This window comes from Periplaneta americana, chromosome 6 (assembly GCF_040183065.1).
Source record: "Periplaneta americana isolate PAMFEO1 chromosome 6, P.americana_PAMFEO1_priV1, whole genome shotgun sequence".
Lineage (NCBI taxonomy): Eukaryota > Metazoa > Arthropoda > Insecta > Blattodea > Blattidae > Periplaneta > Periplaneta americana.
Genome location: NC_091122.1, coordinates 170,109,474 through 170,132,280, shown reverse-complemented (window position 1 = coordinate 170,132,280; position 22,807 = coordinate 170,109,474). Strand labels below are relative to the sequence as shown.

At 34.2% G+C, this 22,807-nt stretch overlaps 1 protein-coding gene across 10 annotated transcripts in view; it reads left to right on the top strand.

Moving 5' to 3' along the window:
• The window catches only part of unc79 (UNC-79 domain-containing protein), a 216,646-nt gene that overhangs the window by 48,477 nt on the left and 145,362 nt on the right, over positions 1-22,807 (top strand). For 7 of the 10 annotated variants that reach the window (XM_069829515.1, XM_069829521.1, XM_069829516.1 and 4 more), the window contains 7 exons: positions 7,142-7,259; positions 9,608-9,780; positions 11,965-12,113; positions 14,135-14,292; positions 15,897-16,078; positions 16,199-16,400; positions 21,456-21,713. In XM_069829515.1, coding sequence (XP_069685616.1) covers positions 7,142-7,259; positions 9,608-9,780; positions 11,965-12,113; positions 14,135-14,292; positions 15,897-16,078; positions 16,199-16,400; positions 21,456-21,713 — 1,240 coding nt within the window. The remainder of the gene's footprint in view (positions 1-7,141; positions 7,260-9,607; positions 9,781-11,964; positions 12,114-14,134; positions 14,293-15,896; positions 16,079-16,198; positions 16,401-21,455; positions 21,714-22,807) is intronic. The other 3 variants (XM_069829517.1, XM_069829522.1, XM_069829520.1) reach the window with 1 other exon arrangement.

The following is a 22,807-nucleotide window of genomic DNA, read 5'->3' as shown; positions in this document are numbered from 1 at the left end:
TGTGAGTTCTTTCGGAGAGAAAAAAAAACTTTGAAATATTGTTGCGATTAAAACAGTAAACAAAAATAATCACTTATTAATCCAACTTTTGTCACTTCTCAGTATGCATTTACCTTTATAATATTTATCTTGCACTTTTCGTGTAAAGCCTTTTTCCCATGCAATGAATATTTTAAAAAATGTTCATTTAATTGTAGAAATCTAAGTCTCATTAAAGGTAAATGTATAGTTCTGATATTACATACACAATCAGTTACCTAATTGGCTCACATTTTTATTTTTTTATTTTATTTGGGGTCTTAAGTTTACAGTTGCACTGTTTAGCACCTCAAAATGGCTTTAAAATTTAGTATTTATTAACTCAGTAGTTCCTTTACATGTATTATTTTCAATTTTTGGGCTGGGTAGGGACTACAAGTTTAAAAACTTGCTTAGTTTAATTACTATTAGGATTAAGCTGCGTGAGACAAGTGAAAAATTATCTTCCAAGTGCTGAAACAACTTAACTTCAAGGTGATAAAGTATTTATGGAAATTTCGGTTGCTGTGACAATAGTCATATACATAGAACGATCATATATGATGCACGTTCTTGACTCTTGCAGAATGTTAAGCACATGCAGTTTTAACACAGCATAGCACCGATAACATATTCTGCACAGTACAAGAAACATACAGAGACTGACTGATTGACCGTCATTCACATCTTTGTGTTTTGAGTTGTGATGTGAGTTGTGATGCAGCCATATATAAATTAAATTACACAACCTGCTTGTCATCTTATCATGCCTCATTGCTAATGGTCCGTGCTTGCCCTCCCCCCCTTCCCTGCCAACAAATCACATTCCTTCTTGACAGCCTTTATTAGTTTGTTAACGAGAGAAATCCCGCCCGCACCATCAGAAAATGAACCCAGGACCTTCCAGTCTAACTAGTTGCTCTACGAATTGTGATGATAATGTTGTTGAGTAGAGATAAATTTTGACATTAGCAGGAAACGGTAATTTTTTCCTTGAACCGTCTTATTCGGAGTTTTGTTCATGTGGTACTAAATATGCTGTCCTGGGTCCGTCTCAAAGAGCGAAGAACTATTCACTCTCTCACTTTACTCTTCATTATTCTTCAAACCTCTAACCCTAGCTACCTAGCTTCTCGTTTTCAACATTTGTCCTCATATCACGAAATAGATAGTTGCTCACAACACCATATCACACTCTCCATTTCTAAACACAGAACACCCTTCTACTCTTAATCTTTCACCGTCTCTGCAGCTCATCTGTAGAACTCTCTACCACAACATGTCAGAGACTGTCGGACATTGTCTAGTTTCAAAAATAAATTAAAATTGCACTTTTTGAATTAGATTCCTTTCATTTATAAGCCTTTTCTCTGCCATAGTTTTGTAAAAATATAGGCTATATATTTCTTTTTCCTTCCTTTCCCCTTTTTGTTCTCTTTATCAGCCGATTAATTTATTATCATAGCCTTTTTATCGTGAATTTTAATTAATTTTCGTATTTCTTTTCTTTTTTTTTATTATTTTATTACATTGCATTTTGATATATTCTTCCTTACATTTTTCCATATTAACCATTTGTACTAAATGAGTTGCTTTCACTATATTCCAATGTATTTTACTTTCTTTTTTTTTCTATTATTGTATTATTTTCATGTTGCTTAGTGTCGATTTTATTATGCTATTATTATTATTATTTTTTTTTTGTAATATGTTAGTATTCTGTTCTTTAACTTTTTGTTCAATTTTCACTGCTTGTATACTTTGTGACCTGGTAGAGTATAAGAGAAGGCCTTATGGCCTTAACTCTGCCAGTATAAATAAAGTATTATTATTATTATTATTATTATTATTATTATTATTATTATTATTCTGTGACAAACCACCACATTTACTTCCCTTCTGAAGAAAACCACACTGAGAATTTCTATTCAGGGACAGGTTTTGTGTTTCATAGTTCTAAGACCTGTGACCTCCGGATTTACTTCCCTTCTGAAGAAGACTATGCTGAGAATTTCTATTTCCCTTAGAGATCCATTGCCCTCAGTCGAGTCCAAAGTATGGTATTGTACCATTCGGCCTCCAAAGTTTCACTGTTTATATCTATCTGCGAAATCCTTCCAGGGAATTTCTTATATGTAACATTGAATTTTAATAGACACATGTAAATTATATGCTTTGGCATTTCGTGTATGTTTATTTTTGTCATATGTACAAATGCAGAAATACATGCAGCTTAAGTTTCAAAATGATAATTAAGTCAACTGTCCTATCTTTTACTGCATCTGCAGGCCAATTGCCTGATAAGGAGACTGTTTTATATGTCCTTACTAGTCTGTAATTTTTCACTTGTCTCAACACACTATAATTTTATATAAGACACAAAAAAGATTAAGTTACTGTATAGTGAAAGTTTAAAAATAAAAACAAAGATGATATATTGGCTTGTAACTTCCATGTGCTTTAAAATGAATATATGAGATAACTGCAGAATTCAGAATTTCTAAATTTTTGTTACTGAAATTATCATAGTTATAACATTTTATTTTCAAGAACTAATACTTCTTATATTGTATACTTAACAATATTAGTTAACTATCAAAACTGCCTTGCAAGAAATGCTAAATTTACTCATTATTGTTTATTTTATAACATTGATAATAAATATAGCTTCATATTAGAAGTACGATATTTTATTAACACTGGTTTTAAATTTCAATTATAGTTACGAACTAAATTGGTTTATATTAAAAATGATCAAGATTAACAATCAAATTCTCTACTGTAAACCTTATGTTACTATTGGAAATTAGTATCATGCCCAAGAAGTTGTAATAATAAAAACAAAGAAGTAAATGTAGGTTAATTGTACAGTATTAAGTTGAAACATTTGGGGTTGACGACTTCATATTTAAGCTAATTTCAAAATTTTATTTTAAATTGTACAGATTTCACTTCAGGTAACCTTAATCGTGATCATTAATACTTAATTATTTAAACTTTCATCTCATATATTACAAGCAGATTTGCAGTCTGTACCATTTACAGTTTTCAGTGTCATATATCATATCACATAGTACATGGATTCTTACTCAAACTATACTACAGTATCTCTCTGTCTCTTTTCAATATATGTAAAAGTGTGTGTTACAACTTTCTCCTTCCTTTTCTCATAATTGGGTACTTAAGGGTAGAAAGGTGCTAAGTGCCAAATTAAAAAAAAAAATGTGATATTTCAGTAGAACGGTGTACAGTGCCAAGGAGCATTGCATATCAACAGGGCTAGGTTCACAGAAGATGATAGAGTGTTATTAAGACCATGAAAAGATGTCAGTGATTGTAAGTTACCGAGCTTTCTCATAAGAAAGGTGCAATGTGCCATTCGTTTTGATTTCCCTCTATTGCTTATTTGTGGTGTTAATAGTGAAGTTCAGGTAAAAGGCAATGTTGAATATATTTCGTGGTGTTTTCTACAAACAGAAAGATCAGCAGAGTTAAGATTATACTTTTTTTTTTTTTTTTCCTTGGGGATTTAGTGAAGTGAATTTTTAATGGCAGGCAGAGTAACTATCTCATGCCCCCATGTTTTAGATTGCTACCAGTGCACTTCATTAGAACCAGGTACCCAGCTTCGAAGCCGTTAGCCCTGTGAACTTACAATATATTTATGTTCCCCTATTATCATAATTCAGGGTTGTTATCTAAGAAATTAGCAAGTTCTTCGTGATAGTAGAAGAGAAAGAGTGGGGGAAGGGAAGTGGTCCGTGGCCCATTTCTTTTAGGGCTCATCCCAACATTTGTCTATTGCTCAAGGGAAACCACGGAAAAACCTAGAGCAGGATGAGATGTCGTGCTGACGACAAGCCAATTGGCTATAGTGGGGTCGGAATATGTTCAGGTGGGAGGTTTTATTTTAATCATTAAGTCAAAGTACAAATACATTAAAGGTACATAAAAATTGTTTGTAAGAACAATGAATCTATGCTGCCAATAACGTGATGACCCTGAAACAGAGAAATAACATTATTAGTGCATTAATAGACTTGTCTGTGTGTAGAGTCAAGTGGTTATTTAGTGTTCAAGTTGGTATTCGTCTTGTACGTTGTCGTTCCAAGCTAGAGGGTAGAGTACGCTCTTAGGTCTTTTATGAGGTCTTTTATGTTTGTCTAATGCAGGGTTGTAATTTCCTAGTGAAGAAATTAGTGGGTTTGTGCTGCTGTACGACTTGGTGTACGTGCAGAAGGCTTGATTTGAAATAAATTCTTGAACTGTCGGAATTTCTAGTTCTTCATGAATCAATCTAACAGGAGTTACTCTAGGAAGTCCTGTGATGAATCTTAAAATTTTGTTTTGGAAAACTTGTAATTTTTTACGGACTGTAATAGGTGCATGTCCCCAAGCAGGACAAGCATATAGTATTACTGACCTAATTAATGTTTTAAACAAAGTTATGTGTATATTTAGATGTCTGCTTTTATTTAATACTGGATAAAGCTCCACCATCCTAGCATTGGCAAGTCTGAGTTTTTGTAGTACGTGTTCGGAGAAAGTGAGCCGTCTGTCTAGTGTTACTCCGAGATATTTTACTGAAGTTTTCCACTCGATTTGTGATCCATTTATGGCTAATTTTGTGTGATTTATGCCCGGTCTATTGAATTTATTTCTCCTGCTAAATAATATGGCTTGAGAAATAAATTCAATAGACCAGGCATAAATCACACAAAATTAGCCATAAATGGATCACAAATCGAGTGGAAAACTTCAGTAAAATATCTCGGAATACAACACAATACCGTACTTACATAATGTAGGGCTATGGATCACATGAAAACGTAAATGTATTACCTATCTCTTGATGATACACCCAGTTTGTTAAAAATAGTTAGCATGTTTCTCTTTATTTAAGTGGCATGAAAATACACATTAAAATGCAGTAAAGTGACGCTATAGTTGAAAATAGCTTTATTTTTTAAGATCTATGATCAAGATTATTCAACAACATTCCTGATGGGTCTCTTTATTGTCACACCAGTACAATGAAAATGAGAGTGGCCCAAGTCAAAAAGTTTGAAAAAAGAAAACACCAGCAATGTTTGAAGTTAGTTCCCCACTGAGTTCTATGTCACTTGAAAAAAGACATATTTGAAGGCCATGATTCCATATTAAGTCAAGGAAGAAAATAAGTAATACTATTTGCAAATCTGTGGATAATAAATGGATTGCAGCAGCTATTGAATGAAACAGGTATTTTGAAAACGTAACATTTGACATTTTCGCGGATGTTGCTTTTTTTCAACCAAAGTGCTCTTTGCTCTTTCCTATAGGTACCGTAACATAACTATTGTGAAAAATCATAAAATAAATCACATATTTAATCTATAGAAATGAATAAGAAACGGACTTTTAGTTTGATTAATGTAATAAAAGTCAGTTTCTTATTCATTTCTATAGATTAAATATGTGACTTATTTTATGATTTTTAACAATAATATGTTATAGGAAAGAATGAATAGCACTCTGTTTGAAAAAAGTAGCATGCGCAAAAATGTTACATGTTACGTTTTCGAAATAACCGATTCAAATGTTTATCGTACTTAGTACCTTTCATAGATTGTGAAGTTTGTTTTTATCTCAGTGTGTTAATTTTAGTAGTATCATCAAATCATTGATAAAGATTGGTCAAAAGTTGTTATATGTGCCTCTAATTTATTTCTGAGAAATAAAATCTCAAATTTGTTTAGGAGAGACAATTTTTTTATTAATAAAATACTGTTATAAATTGGCACTTTGCACCTTTCTACTGTAGGCCTACTATTAAGTATCCAATTCATATTGAGTATAAAGTAAGTAATTTAAATTAATTCTGAGAATTGAATTGAAATATTATGTATTTAACATTTATTACCTTGACTTGGTTGTAGTGTTCAAATGTTTCACAAGACGAGATTTCATTCGAAGCTCATTATTTCGTCTATCTCGTTGAACAGTATTAACTACCCAAGAGCGAGTTTTGTGAGATAAGGTAGAGCAACATCAAAATCATTCAACTAAATGCACCTACTATTTATTAACCGAATTTCACAACTGGCACACGTAATTCGGAAAATACCATATGTTCTTTTATTATTTTCATATTATTTCCCGTTGTCTATGGAATTGTGAAAGATAGTACATTTTAAGTATGCTGTAATATAGGACGCACTAATTGTCAACATCTCACACGAATTTGGTATGGCTAGAAGAAAATAGAATTGTGTCAAGACTGAAGAAGATTGGTTTCGTATACCGGTACTAGTTACATTAAAATATTTTTCAGTTTTTACTGAACAAATAAAATCATTTTGAAAGAAAAAAGGAACAATGGTGACATTGGTGACTTACTGACCGGAAGTTTAAATGAAACTTCAACAATTGCTCATAAATATAGAAAAGACAACAGATCAAATATAGACTGTACCTTCATCCTAAGTGGAAAAGGGGTAGAGGAACAGGAATCTCACTTTCATTGTAAAGGAAAATTTTCTCGGTACGCAATTCAATTAATCTGTACGTACTAAGTATCTTGATTTGTGTGGAAATTATATGAAATCCAGTTGATTTACTGTAGATTAGAATTTGTATTCCTTCTCCTTGTTTCATATGAAGATAAAAATGAAGTCAACCTTTGAAACTTCATATTTTCTGTAGTTCGTCAGAAGTCAAACCTAAAATCCTCCAAAATAATCGAAATTTAATCCCTGTCGCATAACGGTAACGTATAGACTATTACAAGATTCTTTGTTTGAAGACTTCGTGTAGCATGTAATGCATACGTACTTCGTGAAAAAAAATCTTTCATTAATTTTATTGTAAAGGAAAGCTTGCGCAATACGGTATACAGCTCACTTAATTTTTCTTACCTATATGAAACTCTATAAATTAAAACTGCTACCAGTATTATGAATATAATTAAATAAAATTCGTACCTGAAATAACATATTTTGAATTTTTTTATAGAAATATATCTACTACAACTACATTGCAGTCAAGTTTAACCACATTTTATCACATCCATTTTCCTCAGTACCTCCTCTTTAATGACTATTTTGCAAATGAGCGTTTTAGTAAGCAACTGTTACAATTTCAGATAATGACAGCTACTGTTGAGACAGTCACAGAGCAACTGGATCTTGCTCCTATAATTCCTGCTGAAAGAGTTGTTGCTGCTGTTGCAAGAGCTGTTACAATTTCAGACACTGACGTAGGTAAGTTATAATAATGCCATTTACAGTAGGAACATCATGTATTCTGTCTAGAGTGATTTATTTTTATACATTTCCATAGATTGTTTCATATACATTTTACAGTTAAGAAAATTTGTTTTTATAATTTGTTAAAAGAATTTTGATTTCTTATGTTCATAAATAGTATATATAACGGCGAAAGGGCAACTGCGTAGAAACCACGATCATGTATTTTTCTCGTCATTTTGCAGAAGAATCTCATCCCATTAAATACATCTTAGAGGTTAGGTAAGCTATTCATATATGTTTGAATAGAAATTTTCACATCTTATGACGACATCTTTTCATCGATATAGGAAAGAAATGGATAATAGAACAAGATCCCTAGACTAGACTCCAGTTCGGAAGGCTAGCGTTTGTGTCGAGAGAGACAGATAGTGAGAGAAAGGCAATGTACAGCATTGCCACATCGTACTTCACGCGCGCGCAATACAAGGAGCTGAGGAGAGAATTTCAATTTTAAAAAGACAATAATAACCTTAGCCGTTGATTACTGCAAGCATGACAAACCTTTTATCAGAACATTATCAAATCTTACGTTCTATTAATAATGCTTATACCAAGTTTTAAGATTTGTATGTGCGGTATTATTATTATTATTATTATTATTATTATTATTATTATAAAATGGAAAAAGTAAAAGAAATTCATTGCATGGTAAAACAAATTCAAATGCTAAATAAAAAAGTGGTCTTCCAATGGATCCCGGCCCACTGCGGACTGAACGGTAACGAGAAAGCAGATATGTTAGCAAAGAAAGGAACTTATATCAACTTAAAAACAAATTTCAAGTTCCCATATGAATCAATAAAGCGAGTCATAAAAAGAATCAGTTACAGCAACCAGGCAAAACATCAAAATTCAAAATGGAAAGAATCATTCAAAGATCCAAAACTAATTCCTGATCTACCTCGAAAATCTGCCGTGGCCATGTTTAGATTGATTACTGGTCATGATTGCCTCAGTAAACACCTCCATCGTATTGGAGTATTGAATTCACCTAAATGCTTACTGTGCACCAGAGAAGAGGACATGGAGTTGGTGCACCTGGCTAATTGTGAAACTCTTAGGACATTTGTGGACCTTCCATCAAAATATTGGGAAGAAGCAAGAAGGATGATGACTTCATTATTAAATCCAGAGCATTAGATACACACACACACACACACACACATTATTATTATTATTATTATTATTATTATTATTATTATTATTATTATTATTATTATTATTATTATTATTATTATTATTATGTTATCACACAGTTTTAATACGAAATGTATACGGTGTATTACTAGAAAAAATGATACACTATTTAAGTAGATATTGTATTTAGGTCTATTTCTAGGCGCAAATTAAACTAGTTAAATACCCTAAAACAATAACTACGAGTACCATGTTATATTGCCACATTTCTGTCACATTTAATATAAGTTAGGATTTAATAAATATTCAGTACCTGGTTTTAATCGAAGTCGCTGATTCCCTCATCAGTCCCGTCAGATTCATCAGAGTCGGATTCTCGAAGGTACATATCTAACTGTACATTGCAGCACACTTTTATTAAAATCATCTAATTCAGAGACTGTTTTTTCACGACGAGGATGTTTTCCAGGAGAACGAAACGTGGCAGTTCCGCTCACATTAAAAGATTTGTTTCCTTCCCTAACAATTCTTTGCACGGTTCGCAAACCCACACCACATGCTTCTGCAGTCATCTCCTGCACGTTGGCAACGTTACGGCCAGCACCATGATGCCCAGCAGAGTTCTGCTCGTTAATGTTTTTAAAATAATTATACACCTTAAACACTATTTCCCGCGCCTGCCTGTGCAGTACTTGCCTTTTTATAATATCTCCTTCCATTTATTTATCTTACACATGCACAGTATATGTTAGTCTTACTTATTCGATGTTTTAAAACGCTCACACGTGAACAAAGTAACTCGAGAAGCACTTGTTACTGACTGATTCTGATTGGTTCTCCTGTTCAAGCTTGTGACGTCACATCCCATACAGGCTACGGCGCATCTAGTGGCTGTCCGCCTTCCGAATTGCCGTCTAGTCTAGTTCACATAAAAATTTTATTTTCGTTACTATATTTTAAATTATGATTCCCATTTACTGGTACCTCAGATAGTTACTACAAGAATAATAATCATAATCGAAGCTATTCTTACATCTCAAATCACTCTTTAAATAAAGATGCATAAAAGTATAGATCTATATTCGTTTATGTCTGTTCGTTTTTGTGTTCAGATCATGATTATGATATTTATGAAGAATCTAATCTTAAAATTTGAACGACAGGAACTGCTAAGGTAAAAGTTGACCGTCCCACGTTAGTAGGGGAAAACGATCAACCAATTGACCCTGGACCTGAAGATGATTTGGATGATTTCTGGCATACTTCTGCTGGAAAATTTCGTTTCGCAATTGATGAATTGCCGCAACATTTACAGCTTATTCATGAATTGTTGAAGGTATGTTATGGTTCTGAATTATTTATCTAGTGTTTAGGAGATTAATTCAATGGTTATACTGAATTAAACTCCTTTAACCCATATTTGTTAATGGCTTCCTTCTTTTAGATCATTTATTAATCTGAACGAGAATGAGTGCAATTTTTTTTAATATACAGGATGATAGGTGCCTTGAGATTGTCTTTTGCTTTTATTTCTTTCATTTAATGGAAAATCGACTTCGTTGTAGAAAAAACTGCAACATCACAGTAAATTCAGTAGACTTGCATTCCTTCTCGGCAGCAGTGGGGGAAAAATGTAAACAAATCCTGCTTGCTATATACATCCTCTGCAAAACGCTCTACTTCCTACAACCTGCAGAACTCAGGCCTGAGGTTGAAGCACGTGTCTACATTTTCGTAACAGCTTTGCCATACATCTATTGCTTAAAGTGATTTATTATTATGTAATTAAAGTGTTAAAGTACTCTTAAACCATAAACATGACAAAAACATAATGCAAAATATTTACTGGACTTAAGGAGAACTCTAATGTAAAGACATTTGTAAATTGTTTATTTCTAAATATGTTTAAAAGATAATGGGATAAAAAAGTATCATGTAAAATAAAATAATTATTTCTGGGAATTGTAAGCGCAGAAGAACAAAATAGTAGAGGACTTTTCGATTCATACTATCAGCGTATTCTGAATCTCACTGGACTGGTGGACAACAATGACGTCACGCTGCAGCGAAATAGGAACAAAACTGCTGGAAGGATCGATGTCTGTCATGGTGACTGTATAAGTTGTTGTCTGTGCTACGCTAGCAAAATTTTGCGAAATTTCCATACTGCCATCTCGCTCAAAGAAAAGAGAGCATAAATAATTTATTTCTTGAACCGGTAGTGATAACTGGTCCGTTGACATGTTCGCTCATAAGCCATTAACATATTGTTTTTACGTTGTGCTCATTACAAACAATACAGCAGAACACACCGCCATGACACAACAGTGCACGATGTTATTCGTCTGCTAATTCCCACCCTATACAAGAACCAATCAGATTCACTGATGGCGGCTGATGGAGACTGCCACCATCTCTGCAAGTTGATGGCACCGGTGCGACACTGGTGGAGCATCAGTGACTCCATCGGTGAAATTCGGAACACCGTGATGCCATCAGATTGCTCAGAGCAGAGATTTGGAATACGCTCTATGCTAAGGAGTAGTCCTCTAAAACCTAAAAGGACTGTGAGTGAACATCTTCCATCCTGTGTATCTACAGACATGTAATACATTGTTATAGGATATAATATGAGATAGTGTAAAGGTATAATTTTTCTACATTGATTTAATATCCCTTAAACTCCTGTTTAATACAGTATGGCCCAGAATAAAGTATACCGAAACTATAACATGAAATTTAATATTGAGAAACATAAAAGTATCAACCACTAATGTATACATGTTGTAAAAATTCTCCATTATTCTATAGACTTGTTTCGTAAAGAAGATTACTGAACCAGATGTTGGAAAGAAAATCTGTGATACACATTTCCAAGAGTCCGAGTACAAAATAGGTGTCTTTGATTTAAATCACGTGCTTACAGATGGTGACTAACCTGTATGCAGTACAAGAATGCACCCAATTCATGGATCATTTGTTGAAATGACGTTCTCTTCAGATTTAATTTCTTGGCATTCCATCGCGGGTTTTTCTTAGAATTTACAATTTTTTCGAACACCATATCCATATATTCATTGTCTGTAGCTGTTTTTCTCTTCCTACTTCCCCCTTTGCGTTGACACAAAATTGAGTCTCCTGAATTTACTGACCAAGAGTAATATTGTCCGCGTTGATGGTGGATCTTTATGAAACTCATCATAAAGTTCAAATACTACTTTCACACTAGCTCCTCCACTGTGACTAACTGTGTCTGAACGAAACAAGGAATTATTTTTCTTGGATACTGAGTACCATTTTGATTATGTTTCTTTCACAGCCTTCTTTAGCAATAACTGAAGTAACAATTAACAATGTGGTCGATAATTTTCTCTCACAGAGCTGCGAGTGATACATAATCAAACTTTGGTATACTGTATTCTGGGCCATACTGTAGTTTAATACAGTGTTAATGCTGTATAATGCAGTGGAATAGAATAGCTCTGTTTCATTTATGTTCGTGATTGTGTTTGTTTATTAGGAACTACCAAATGTTGATGAACCAGATATCTTATACTATATGCTACAGTGCCTACACATTCTTTGTCTCCATGGAGACGCACTCACAAAGGCCTCCAAAGATCATCTTGGATTTCTCATCTGGTGTCAAGAAAATTTACTTATTAAAAAGTGAGTTCCAATGTTATCATTACATCAGAGACTTAAAAAATTAATGAACATTTATAAAGAAGAGAAAGAATAATGTTTAAAGACGATCATTCTGAGCAAGATGGTGATGGTGATGGTGATGATGATGATGACGACGACGACGACGACGACGATGATGATGATGATGATGATGATGATGATGATGATGATGATGATGATAGTAATAATAGATTTGTTCCAGCAAGCAATTCAGAACGTGTTTCGAACTAATACCGAACTTCTTTCGATGCATGCGCCAGTTGTGAAAGGTGTCAGGAACTAGTTCAGGATTTTACATTGTTGGAACATTTCTTGAACTCTTCTTTCATAGCCATTGGAGTTTCTTCTCATATTAAAATTATGTTCATCTTTCGAACTTAATTCTTCGTAAAGCATATTGCTATCACCTTCCAAATCACTGAAGATGGACAATTTTTTTATTTTAACCTGCCTAGTCTCGAAGCATTTTAACCTTAACTTCAGATTAAACCATCTGCGCATGCGTTAACAGTTGAGAATTCCCAGTTTCTGCTCTTAATCAAGAACCAATTTCACTTGTTCCGAACGAGTTCTAAAGCATGTTGGAACAGATAACTGGGAGTTCAGAATCGGTTCGGAACCAGTTGTAGTCTTGTTGGAATGCACATTGAGCTACTACACTTGAGCCGGCAGTTCAGAATCGATTCTGAACCATGCTCGAACAAACCTAATGAAACAATACCGGGAACTGAACCTCTTTCGTAGAAAACATTAGCTAGCTTGAGACAGCAGCTGGATTAGAAAAAAAAAAAAGAAGAGCGAGTAAGTGATATAAATGTGTATCCTTTTTTTATATTTGTTAAATACTCGGATTAAAGCAATTATGGGAGGTTTTTTCACTTTTCCATGCCATTTTCGTTCCATTGTTGCTTAGTTAACATTAGGGTACGTATTTCTAAATGCCAAAAAAAAAAAGAGAGATTTAGGACCTTATAAAATCCAATTTAGAACTTTTAGGAGTTGATGTAAAATTAACATCTTCGGAATATGTATGATAAGACTTTCTTGTGTTAAATTCTACCGTACCTTGTTTACATGTTTCGACCTATTTATGAGTCATCCTCAGAACTGGTCGTTGTTGGTCTTGGGGTCTCTTGCTTTGTTTCCTGTGAGGGTGTGTTCGTGTAGTATAGTGTAGAATCAAAGAGTGGGTGTGTTCTAAAATTGAGTTGTGTGTTGAAAATTCTGTTGGGTGTGTTTTCGTGTGTCTGTATATTTCATATTGTTCTAGTGTGTTTAGTTTCTGGCTTTTTGGTTGGATGTGTAGTATTTCCATGTGTAGATGTCTCTGTAGGTGTGGTTAGCATTTGTGATGTGTTCTGCATATGTGGAGGTGTTTTGTAATTTTGCTATGGCTGTGATGTGTTCTTATCATACATTATCATACATATACAAACACAATTTATCATACATATTCCGAAGTAATACAGTGAAAGAGACTTATTGCTGATTGGTCAGTTTCATTTCTCATGACAGGGGTGCATTGACGTGAAAACTAATATGTAAGCTAAGCTCTCGTCTAACATGAACAACCTACTACCCCTTTTGTGCTAGGTGTACTTTTCCAACGAACTTCAGTTCCAGGAAATTAGATAAAATCTTCTTCTCTTCCCTTCTAAGATCAATATGGGACGAACTTGCCATATCAGTATCTGTATGTAAATTTTTGTTTTTTAGTACCGACATTTTTATTTTAAATATACTCAAAATACTAATCACAAACATGGGTTTTAGGCATTTATAGGTGTTTATGGTTCATGGTAGTTAATATTCTTATCCTTGGTAGTGAGCAGAAGTTGATCTTTCATTAATAGCAGCAACAAGAAAAGAGGTTGAAAAGTATTGTTGTAGATAAACCTGACATCTTGTTAGTAAACAGTAAGTAATCTATTATTTGTGTTAAATTTTGATTGCCAGTGATTTATTTAATGTACCATGTTGTTTTCATTTCATTGTCAATGCAGTCTGTGGGACATGTGCAATGCAGAACACTCGCACATCTGTGAGGTGTGCGTTCCACTGCTGCTCCATTGCATCACACTTCCATCAGGCTCAGATGTTTTCTGGAAGGTTATTCAGGAAGAGTTTCATAACACAGACTGGAGGGTTCGTTTTGTTGCAGGTATTATATCTGTTATATACGGTACTGGTAATAATTTGTTGAAATAGTAGGCCTGTAACATCCCAGTTGTAAAGCGAAATGCCATATTTTTCACTGAGATATGGAAGACAAGGTACATATTTAGCTCGCTTGTCATCATTTATCTGTAGTGCTTGATTTCTGTCTCGTACAAAGCAAATTGTAGGGTCTAAGACCTTCGCTTTCTGGGTTCTTCTATTGATGGCAATTATATCGACTCTTCTATGAGAATCATCTTCAGACACACAATGAATCTCCTCATGTACTTCCCATCCTCTGTTTCTTAGCAGGTTGGCAATTGCTGTACGGGCACGATGGTGTCTGTTGTTACGCAGTAGCTCTCCCTCCATACAGAACCCCAGTAGTTACTATTGAACGTGACTGTACAAATCATGTCCACTTCAAAAGAGCTTATGAAATAAAAATTATTCAGTTTATTCGTTACATAATTAAAAAAGATTCCATTATTAGGTTTTTACACATTTTGTTGGACTCATAGACTAAAGAAATATTCATATTGATGTAGTTATATCACAGTCTACTATATACAGTCGCGAAGCTCAATAAGTAGTAAAAATGCAAACATGGGTAGTTGCCCACCACTAGGATCGCTACTATCGTCTCATCATCGCAGATCTCTCTCTCCTAGTAGACGACAAAATATGTTACACTTTCGTTGTGTTCTTTTGGAAAAGTTAACACCTTCCTTCCATTATTGAAATATTAAATGCATAAAGTTAATTTATTATTTTAATGAAGTATATTAAATTCCACCATAAACTCGAAGATACCTGCAAGAAATAGGTTAATATTATTTTTGTTTGTGCAAAACGAACTGAAATTTACTATAATCACTTCACTCATTCAAGATCATAGCGATAATTAACTATGAAACCAATAAATATTAATTTGCATTTCCCTTTACAACAATAATAATGGAAATATGAATTAATGGATTAACTTATGTACGTGTACCGGTACTTGTAGTGTAGGCTTACGTAGTTAACGAAGTGGAATGAGGTTAAGCAATAATAATCACACCAGAATTGGAAATAAAACGTGATCAATAAATTTTATTGTAACAGACTTTTTGTACGTCTCTAGTAAAGTAACAAATAAAAATAACAACAAAATTAACAGCTATAATTAAAAACATATCCTTTGAAAAAAAAAAGTAGGCCTAAGCAATCATAATCCCACCAGAATTGAAAATAAAACGTGATCAATAAATTTCATTAAAACAAACTTAATTTTTCTACGTCTCTAGTAAAATATTATTATTCCAATTATTGTATTTTAGCCATTAACATTTTCATTACAGCCAATAACGAACATTTCACAAGCATCAATGTGAAATACGCAACGAGCTAGCACTCGATGGAAATACGACACAGTCCAAAGTCGACCATGGGCAGTCTATTGTTTCTAGTTGCTAACCGCTTGGAGCGCTTTATCACGAGATTTGCAAAAAATCACCTCAAGCTTCGCGACTGTATATAGTGGTTATATTATAAAACAGAGTTAAGATCATTTACGTAATTTTGCAATTTTCAGGTTTAAAAATGTAACTTTCTTTTTTCTTTCAGTTGAACGGGTAACTGTGATTGCTCGATTTATGGACTCCACGCCTCTTCGTACCAATCTTCCCTTACAGGCAGCATTAGCAAATGCGTTCTGCTACCTCATTTCCAGTATGGATGACATGAATGTCCACGTGGCACAGAGGGCTACTCTGTATCTTGGTACCATTCATGACAATGCTATAAAGGTAACAAAGTTAGAGAAACTATACAGTTAATGAAAGAAAAATACATTTAAAATTCGGGTTTCTGTTGCAAAATGTTTATTACTAATTCAAATATAATGTCACAACTCTTTTATGTTTCAGTCATTAATGTTGTCATTGGAGTCACAGTTTGACTCGGTGATTGTAGATCGTCCAATGGTACTACAATCTCTCTATCAACTTCACAACTGCCTTAGTGACAGAAAAATTCTCACTTGGGAGTTTTTCCTGAACCGATTTGATGCACTCTTCTTAGAAGCGCAAATTAATTTGGAAAAATCTGGAGACATCGCATATTTAAGAGGTATAAATTTCAGTTTTGCTTAAGTAAGAACTAATGTTTATTCATTAACAATTCAATTCCCTACGATCTACAGCAACAAGGATTTTTTTTAATATACAGAGTGTATCTAAATTCAGTACTCAGACTTCTAGAGAAGATACAAGAGACCAAAACAAACGTTTTTTGTTAAATGACCATGGGTCGGAAACTATTGAATGACAGAACCAGAAACTGTACTGTACTGTAAGGAATAAAGAACACAGTTGTATATAAATATATAAATCCCACAAGGGTAGCTGTCCTTCAGTAAGGGTTGCCAAAAAACACAGCATACTAAACAAATAAAATAAAAATAAACATTTGCGTTATCACTATTTACGATTTTTATTTTCAAATGGAAGCTACCCTTGGGAAAGTACTTTTAATCAATAATTATTAGTAATCAAATAGAATATAAGGAAATTTAGGTGTACAGGGGATTACGTAAAATCTGAACAGAATATTTCATTACGTCTATAGCAATAATTTTCAAAATATTTAAAGGAATTCCAAAAGACTTAAAACATTCAACTGAGAATTTTGGAATTGTTCCCATTGCTCCGAAAAATAGGCCAAATACTTCAATCTGTCCTTGTATATGATAATAATCTCTAAAGTATTGAATTGTAGGGTCATAGATGGTCTTCTTTTCTTCATGTACTGCTACAGGTTGTTCAACTGCAATTTCAAAGCGCACGGTGGGATCGATAATAATTGCTCTGTCATTTCTTCTATCAATGGCAATGATGTCAACTCGCTGAGAACTTCCATCTTTACTTATGATACTCATTCCTGAAAACCATTTCAATTTGTAATCATTTATAAAACCTGTTCAAAAGTGCGGCCTCCTGCATCAATACAAACTCTGAAACGATGTGTCATTGCCTGTCGTACATGTTCAAAAACTTCAGGCATGTGTTGTAAAGTGTCAGTAGCTGCAAGAACCCGAGCGATGAGCTCTTCCTTCGATTCAATAGGAGTCTCATACACCAGGCTCTTCAAGTGTCCCCAAACACAAAAGTCAAGCGGGGTGAAGTCAGGAGAACGAATAGGCCATCCAGTGAATCCACCATGACCAATCCACTTGACTTTTGTGTGTCGGGCCACTTGAAGAGCCTGGTGTACGAGACTCCAATTGAATCAAATGAAGAGCTCATCGCTCGGGTGTTTGCAGCTGCTGACGCTCTACAGCACATGCCTGGAGTCTTTGAACGTGTATGATAGGCAATGACACGTCGTTGCAGGGTTTATATTGATGCAGGAGGCCGCACTTTTGAATAGGTTTTGTAATTGATTACAAATTGAAATGGTTTTCAGAAATGAGTATCATAAGTTACGTTACACTTATATTCTTTATTACTTGCAGTACAGTGCCAGTACAATTGAATCAAGCATTTTAGAAAGGGCACAAGTCCGAAATCACAACAGCAATCAGATCTCCATAAAAATGGCCTTATCCCAGGAATGGGGTCTTTTCAAATGTGCTGTGAAAATTGTGCAGCTTCTGTACATCTTAATGAATCCATGAAAGAATGTCATTTCTTAACAGAAAGGTGTATTCAAGTACGATAAATACAATAGCGTTTTAGCGGACTTTATCAAAAAATGTACTAGAGTCCTTTCTAAAATGACTGGTTCAGTTTCTAGTTTTGTCATTGAATAATTACTTTCCGACCTATGGTTATTTAACAAAAAACGTTTGTTTTTGTCTCTTGTTTCATCCCTAGAAGTTTGAGTATTGAATTTAGATACACCCTGTACAGGTTTCTGAATGAACACGAAGCAAGTGATAAATATTAATAGTGCTATGAGGTGTATTTTAAATTACTTTATGCTCGACCATGCCGAAATGTAATAATTATACACCCGGTAGTAGCCCTTTAACACACCTCATTAAAGTACACCTATTCATTATAGTTCAGTTGTTCAGCCAATGTGAAATCACCATTGTACCATTATAAAACAGCAAGTATCGATTATTCTCGGATATGCAATCGAAAGACAATTAGCGAAACGTCACGGAGGCTGGAAATCCAATACTGTCGCAGAAGGTTATATTCAGTTACTATAATAATTAGCGTTAATTGTAAATAATATTCAAATAAATTCAATTTGTCATCTCGTTTTTCAATTCTAAATCAATTTCCAGGTTATATCAAAATTAGTTCATGTTATTCTCTAGATTATATCAAGGTCAATGACATTCGTTCCTCGGAAAAAATCAATACTTTCGCGTCTGGGCACATCTCACAATTTAGAAGGTCAGTTCCGCTCTTCACTTAGATAACCATAACATGAATACTTATGAATAATTTCAAGTTAGAAATATGGTCGAGCCTATAATGGTAATGGTAATGGTAATTAAGATGCTCGTATGAAAATTATGAAACTCGCTTGCGATCGTTTCATAAACAAACATATTCGCGTCTTAATTACTACCATTATAGGCTCGTTGCATAATGTACTATTTGTGTACATTTATATTTAAAACATCCTTCTAAAGTTAAAACATATCGATAATACCATGAAGGGATGATTTTGCAATAAATTCCAAAATCTTCCTCATCTTTATTTTGAAATCGTGGCAATTCTAGTTGAAAATTCCCGCCAAACTAAGGAACTTTTGGCATGAAAGTATATAATATTAATAAAATTTCATACAGGTCTATTATTGTCCAATACTACTTCAAATTAGTATGAAGTTTCAACATATTCTGTTACAATAATGAATTAATTTCCGCCCATGTATCTTTAATTATATTATTATAAATCGTGCTGTACATTTTGTTCCATTTTTATTTATTTTTATTGCTAGTAAGTTTGAAATGAATACAAATTAATAAATACAATGAAAGATAAACTACCCCACTCCTGAATGAGTAAGACTCGTGCTCAGGAGGGGATTCCAATACAGACAAAAATAAAATTAAAATTGAGAGTTCATACAGATTAAATAGTGTTTAATATGTTTAAACCCAAATTATAAATTCAATACAATTTTTTTTTATTTATTTTTTTTATTAATTTGGAAAGGATTCGTGGTTGAAATATTATTGGAATAAAATTTGTTTAATAATCTGGGACCTTGACTCATGCTATGATAAAAAGCTGCATTGGTTTTACATTTTGGTTCAGACAAACTCAGAGAATTCATATTTTTAGTTCTGTATTTATGTATATACCTTTCAAAGTTATTAAAATTTCTATGAAAATATTTTAATAAAATAAAATAATACATTTGTTTAATGTTGAAGACTTTGAAATGTTTACAGTTGGGTAATCTTTCTGCTTTTTTAAACAAATTTTTAATACTTTTTTCTGTAGTAAAATTAACGGATAAAGGTTGGATTTATAAGTTCCACCCCAACCTATAATACCATACATAAATATAGATTGAAATAATGCTAAATAAATTATACGTAAACAGTTAATTGACAAAATATTTCTTAGAATAACAAAGTAACATAATGTTTTACGTAATTTATTACAAATATAATGAATATGATTATTCCATTTTAAATGATTATCAATAATTATACCTAAGTATTTAACCTCATTAACTTCATTAATAACTGAACAATTGCAATTTATATTGGAACAATCAGAATTATGCATTTTAATTTGTAGTATAGATGAAATTGGTTTATTACCTTTATTGTTCATTATTACGAGGGGGATCCAGGAAATAACGACCGTTTTGTTGTAATAATTAAAAAAATATATATTTATTTGAAAAAACAAAGTCTGTTACATAACTGAAGCTTCCTTTACTTCTCTACATAATCACCACCTACATTTAAACATTTGTCGTATCTGTTCACTAGCTTTAGAATTCCCGTGTTATACTCCTCTGCCGCCAGTTCATTAAGCCAGGTGTTCACTGTCTTTTTCAACTCTTCATCACTTCCAAAACGCGTACCACCCAGAAAGTCTTTCAGCTTAGTGAAAAGGTGAAAATCGCTAGGAGCAAGGTCTGGACTATAGGGCGGATGATCAAAGATTTCCCAACCGAATTGATCCAGCAGTGTGCGGGCAGGCATTGTCGTGAAGAAGCACAACTCCTCTCGAAAGCATTCCTCGCCTCTTGTTTTGGATGGCTCGCCGTAGTTTTCGTAAAGTCTCACAATAACGATTTGCATTGATCGTAGTGCCTTTTGGCATGAAATCCAGCAAAAGAACATCTTTGTGATCCCAAAAGACAGTAGCCATGACTTTTTGTGTTGAGAGAGTCTGTTTGAATTTTCTCGGTTTCTTGGGTGATGAGGGATGATGCCACTGACGTGATTGGCGCTTGGTCTCTGGGGTGTTGTGAGACACCCAGGTCTCATCACCGGTCACAATTTGATCAAGAAAGGTGTCTCCATCTGTGTGATATATCGCATCAAGAATGTCAATGCTAAGGCCATTCTCTGAATCTTGTGTTGGTCACTCAGTTGCCGTGGAACCCATCTTGCACAGATTTTGTGGTAGCCAAGATGTTGCGACACAATTTCACCAAGCAAAGAACGAGAAATGTCAGGAAAGGCAATATGCAATTCGTCGAGTGATGTGCGCCTGTCTTACAAGATTCTGTCGTTCATTTTAGTCTTCAGGTCTTCTGTGATGAGTGATGGGCATCCGGGTCGAGTTTCATCGTGGACATTTGTTCGCCCATTGTTGAACATTTCGCACCATTTTCTCACATTTCTTTCATTCATTACAGTATCACCATACACTTCTTTCAATTGCCGGTAAATTTCTGCAGGTTTCAAATGTCGGGCATTCAAAAATCGAATCACACTCCTCACCTCACAGTCGGCGGGATTATCAATCACGTCGTTCATTTTGAAGTAACACAAAATGCACAATGGCGACTTGTTGCAACCAGTACTCACAACATTATGAGAACACATGTTAAGGAAGCCAGTTGATCTTCAATCAAGGAAGGGTAGTCAGCTGCGTGGTGGGTATGCGTGAACGGTCGTTATTTCCTGGATCCCCCTCGTATTTTCAATGTGGTAAATCCTTATGCACTTCGATTTCATGTTTTGCCGCTAGATCTTCGCAACACTGACCTCAACAGTGAAGTCTTTATTCGTAAACTTCACCGAGCACATGAAGCTCTATCTCAACAGTCACAACAGTCAGATGGCAGCGGATCTAGTGGTGTGAAGACCCTCAGTGCTAGTTTCGGCCCTAAGTGGCCGTATAAGAGAACCATGTCTGCACCTGCATCTATTGTTCCCAGGCAAGACACCAAGCAAGGTGAGTGTCCGAAGCCGTGCACCACGGAACCAGTCATCCAAGTACCAACAGGTAAGTTACATGTAAAATGGGACATTGTACATAATTTTTTATATAGTACGTAATTAGAAGGCTGGAAATACGTCACTAATATGTTAGATTATTATAATTAGCTTAGCTTTTATGCATAGGCTACTAGAAGAATAGTCTGTAATGCTAAACAAGATATCACAACATTTTCGTTTCTCTTGCACTTTATATTTTCATTTCTTCATTGGTTTTATGTTACCGGTAGTACATTTTATGTGAACTGTCAAATTGCAAAAAAAAAAAAAAAAAAAAAAAAAAATTATTATTATAGAAGTTAGGATCCGTGAAGCACTAATTTGAATTCTTTAGTGAAACTAATTTATTTTGTGTGCATTTGTGTCCACATCCGAACGAATCAGTCTTATTTCATATTTAACTCGATTTTTCTACTATTCAGTATTTAGGTAAGTCAGATTTTTATGGATGCTGTGTACATGCAAGAACTACTTTATGTAAAGATTAATTTTTTTGGCCTAGAGAATTATCTGTTATGGTTACTATTTGTTATTAATGGAAAAAAATTTGCTCTGGCGCTGAGGTTCGAGCCCAGGACCTCCAGCTCTATACACTGGGTGCTTTAACCACTGAGCTACGCCGAGGCTCAATCCTACAGCACCGAATCGAATCTCTCTCCTTGGGTTCTTTCACTTAGTGGCCTTACTCCATGTTCAACATATACTCATATTACTGTGGAGTCCCAGCCACCAAATCACTCAAATGTGTGTGCTGCTTATGTGGTGACAATATATATTGTTGTTGTTGTTGTTTTCTAATGCCAGGCGTTTGACAATAAAGTCATTTGACCTCTTGCATTCCAATATTTTTCAAAGATGTTATCATGGCCAGCCACTGAAGCACAGATTTTGAGGTGTTCCGAATCCATTTCTTGGTTTGAGTTGCACAATGGGCAGTTAGGGGACTGATATATTCCAATTCTATGCAGGTGTTTAGCCAAACAATCATGGCCTGTTGCCAATCTAAATGCAGCTACAGACGATTTTCGTGGTAAATCGGGAATTAACTGTGGATTATGATGCAGAGAGTTCCATTTTTTCCCTTGAGATTGTGTTATCAAA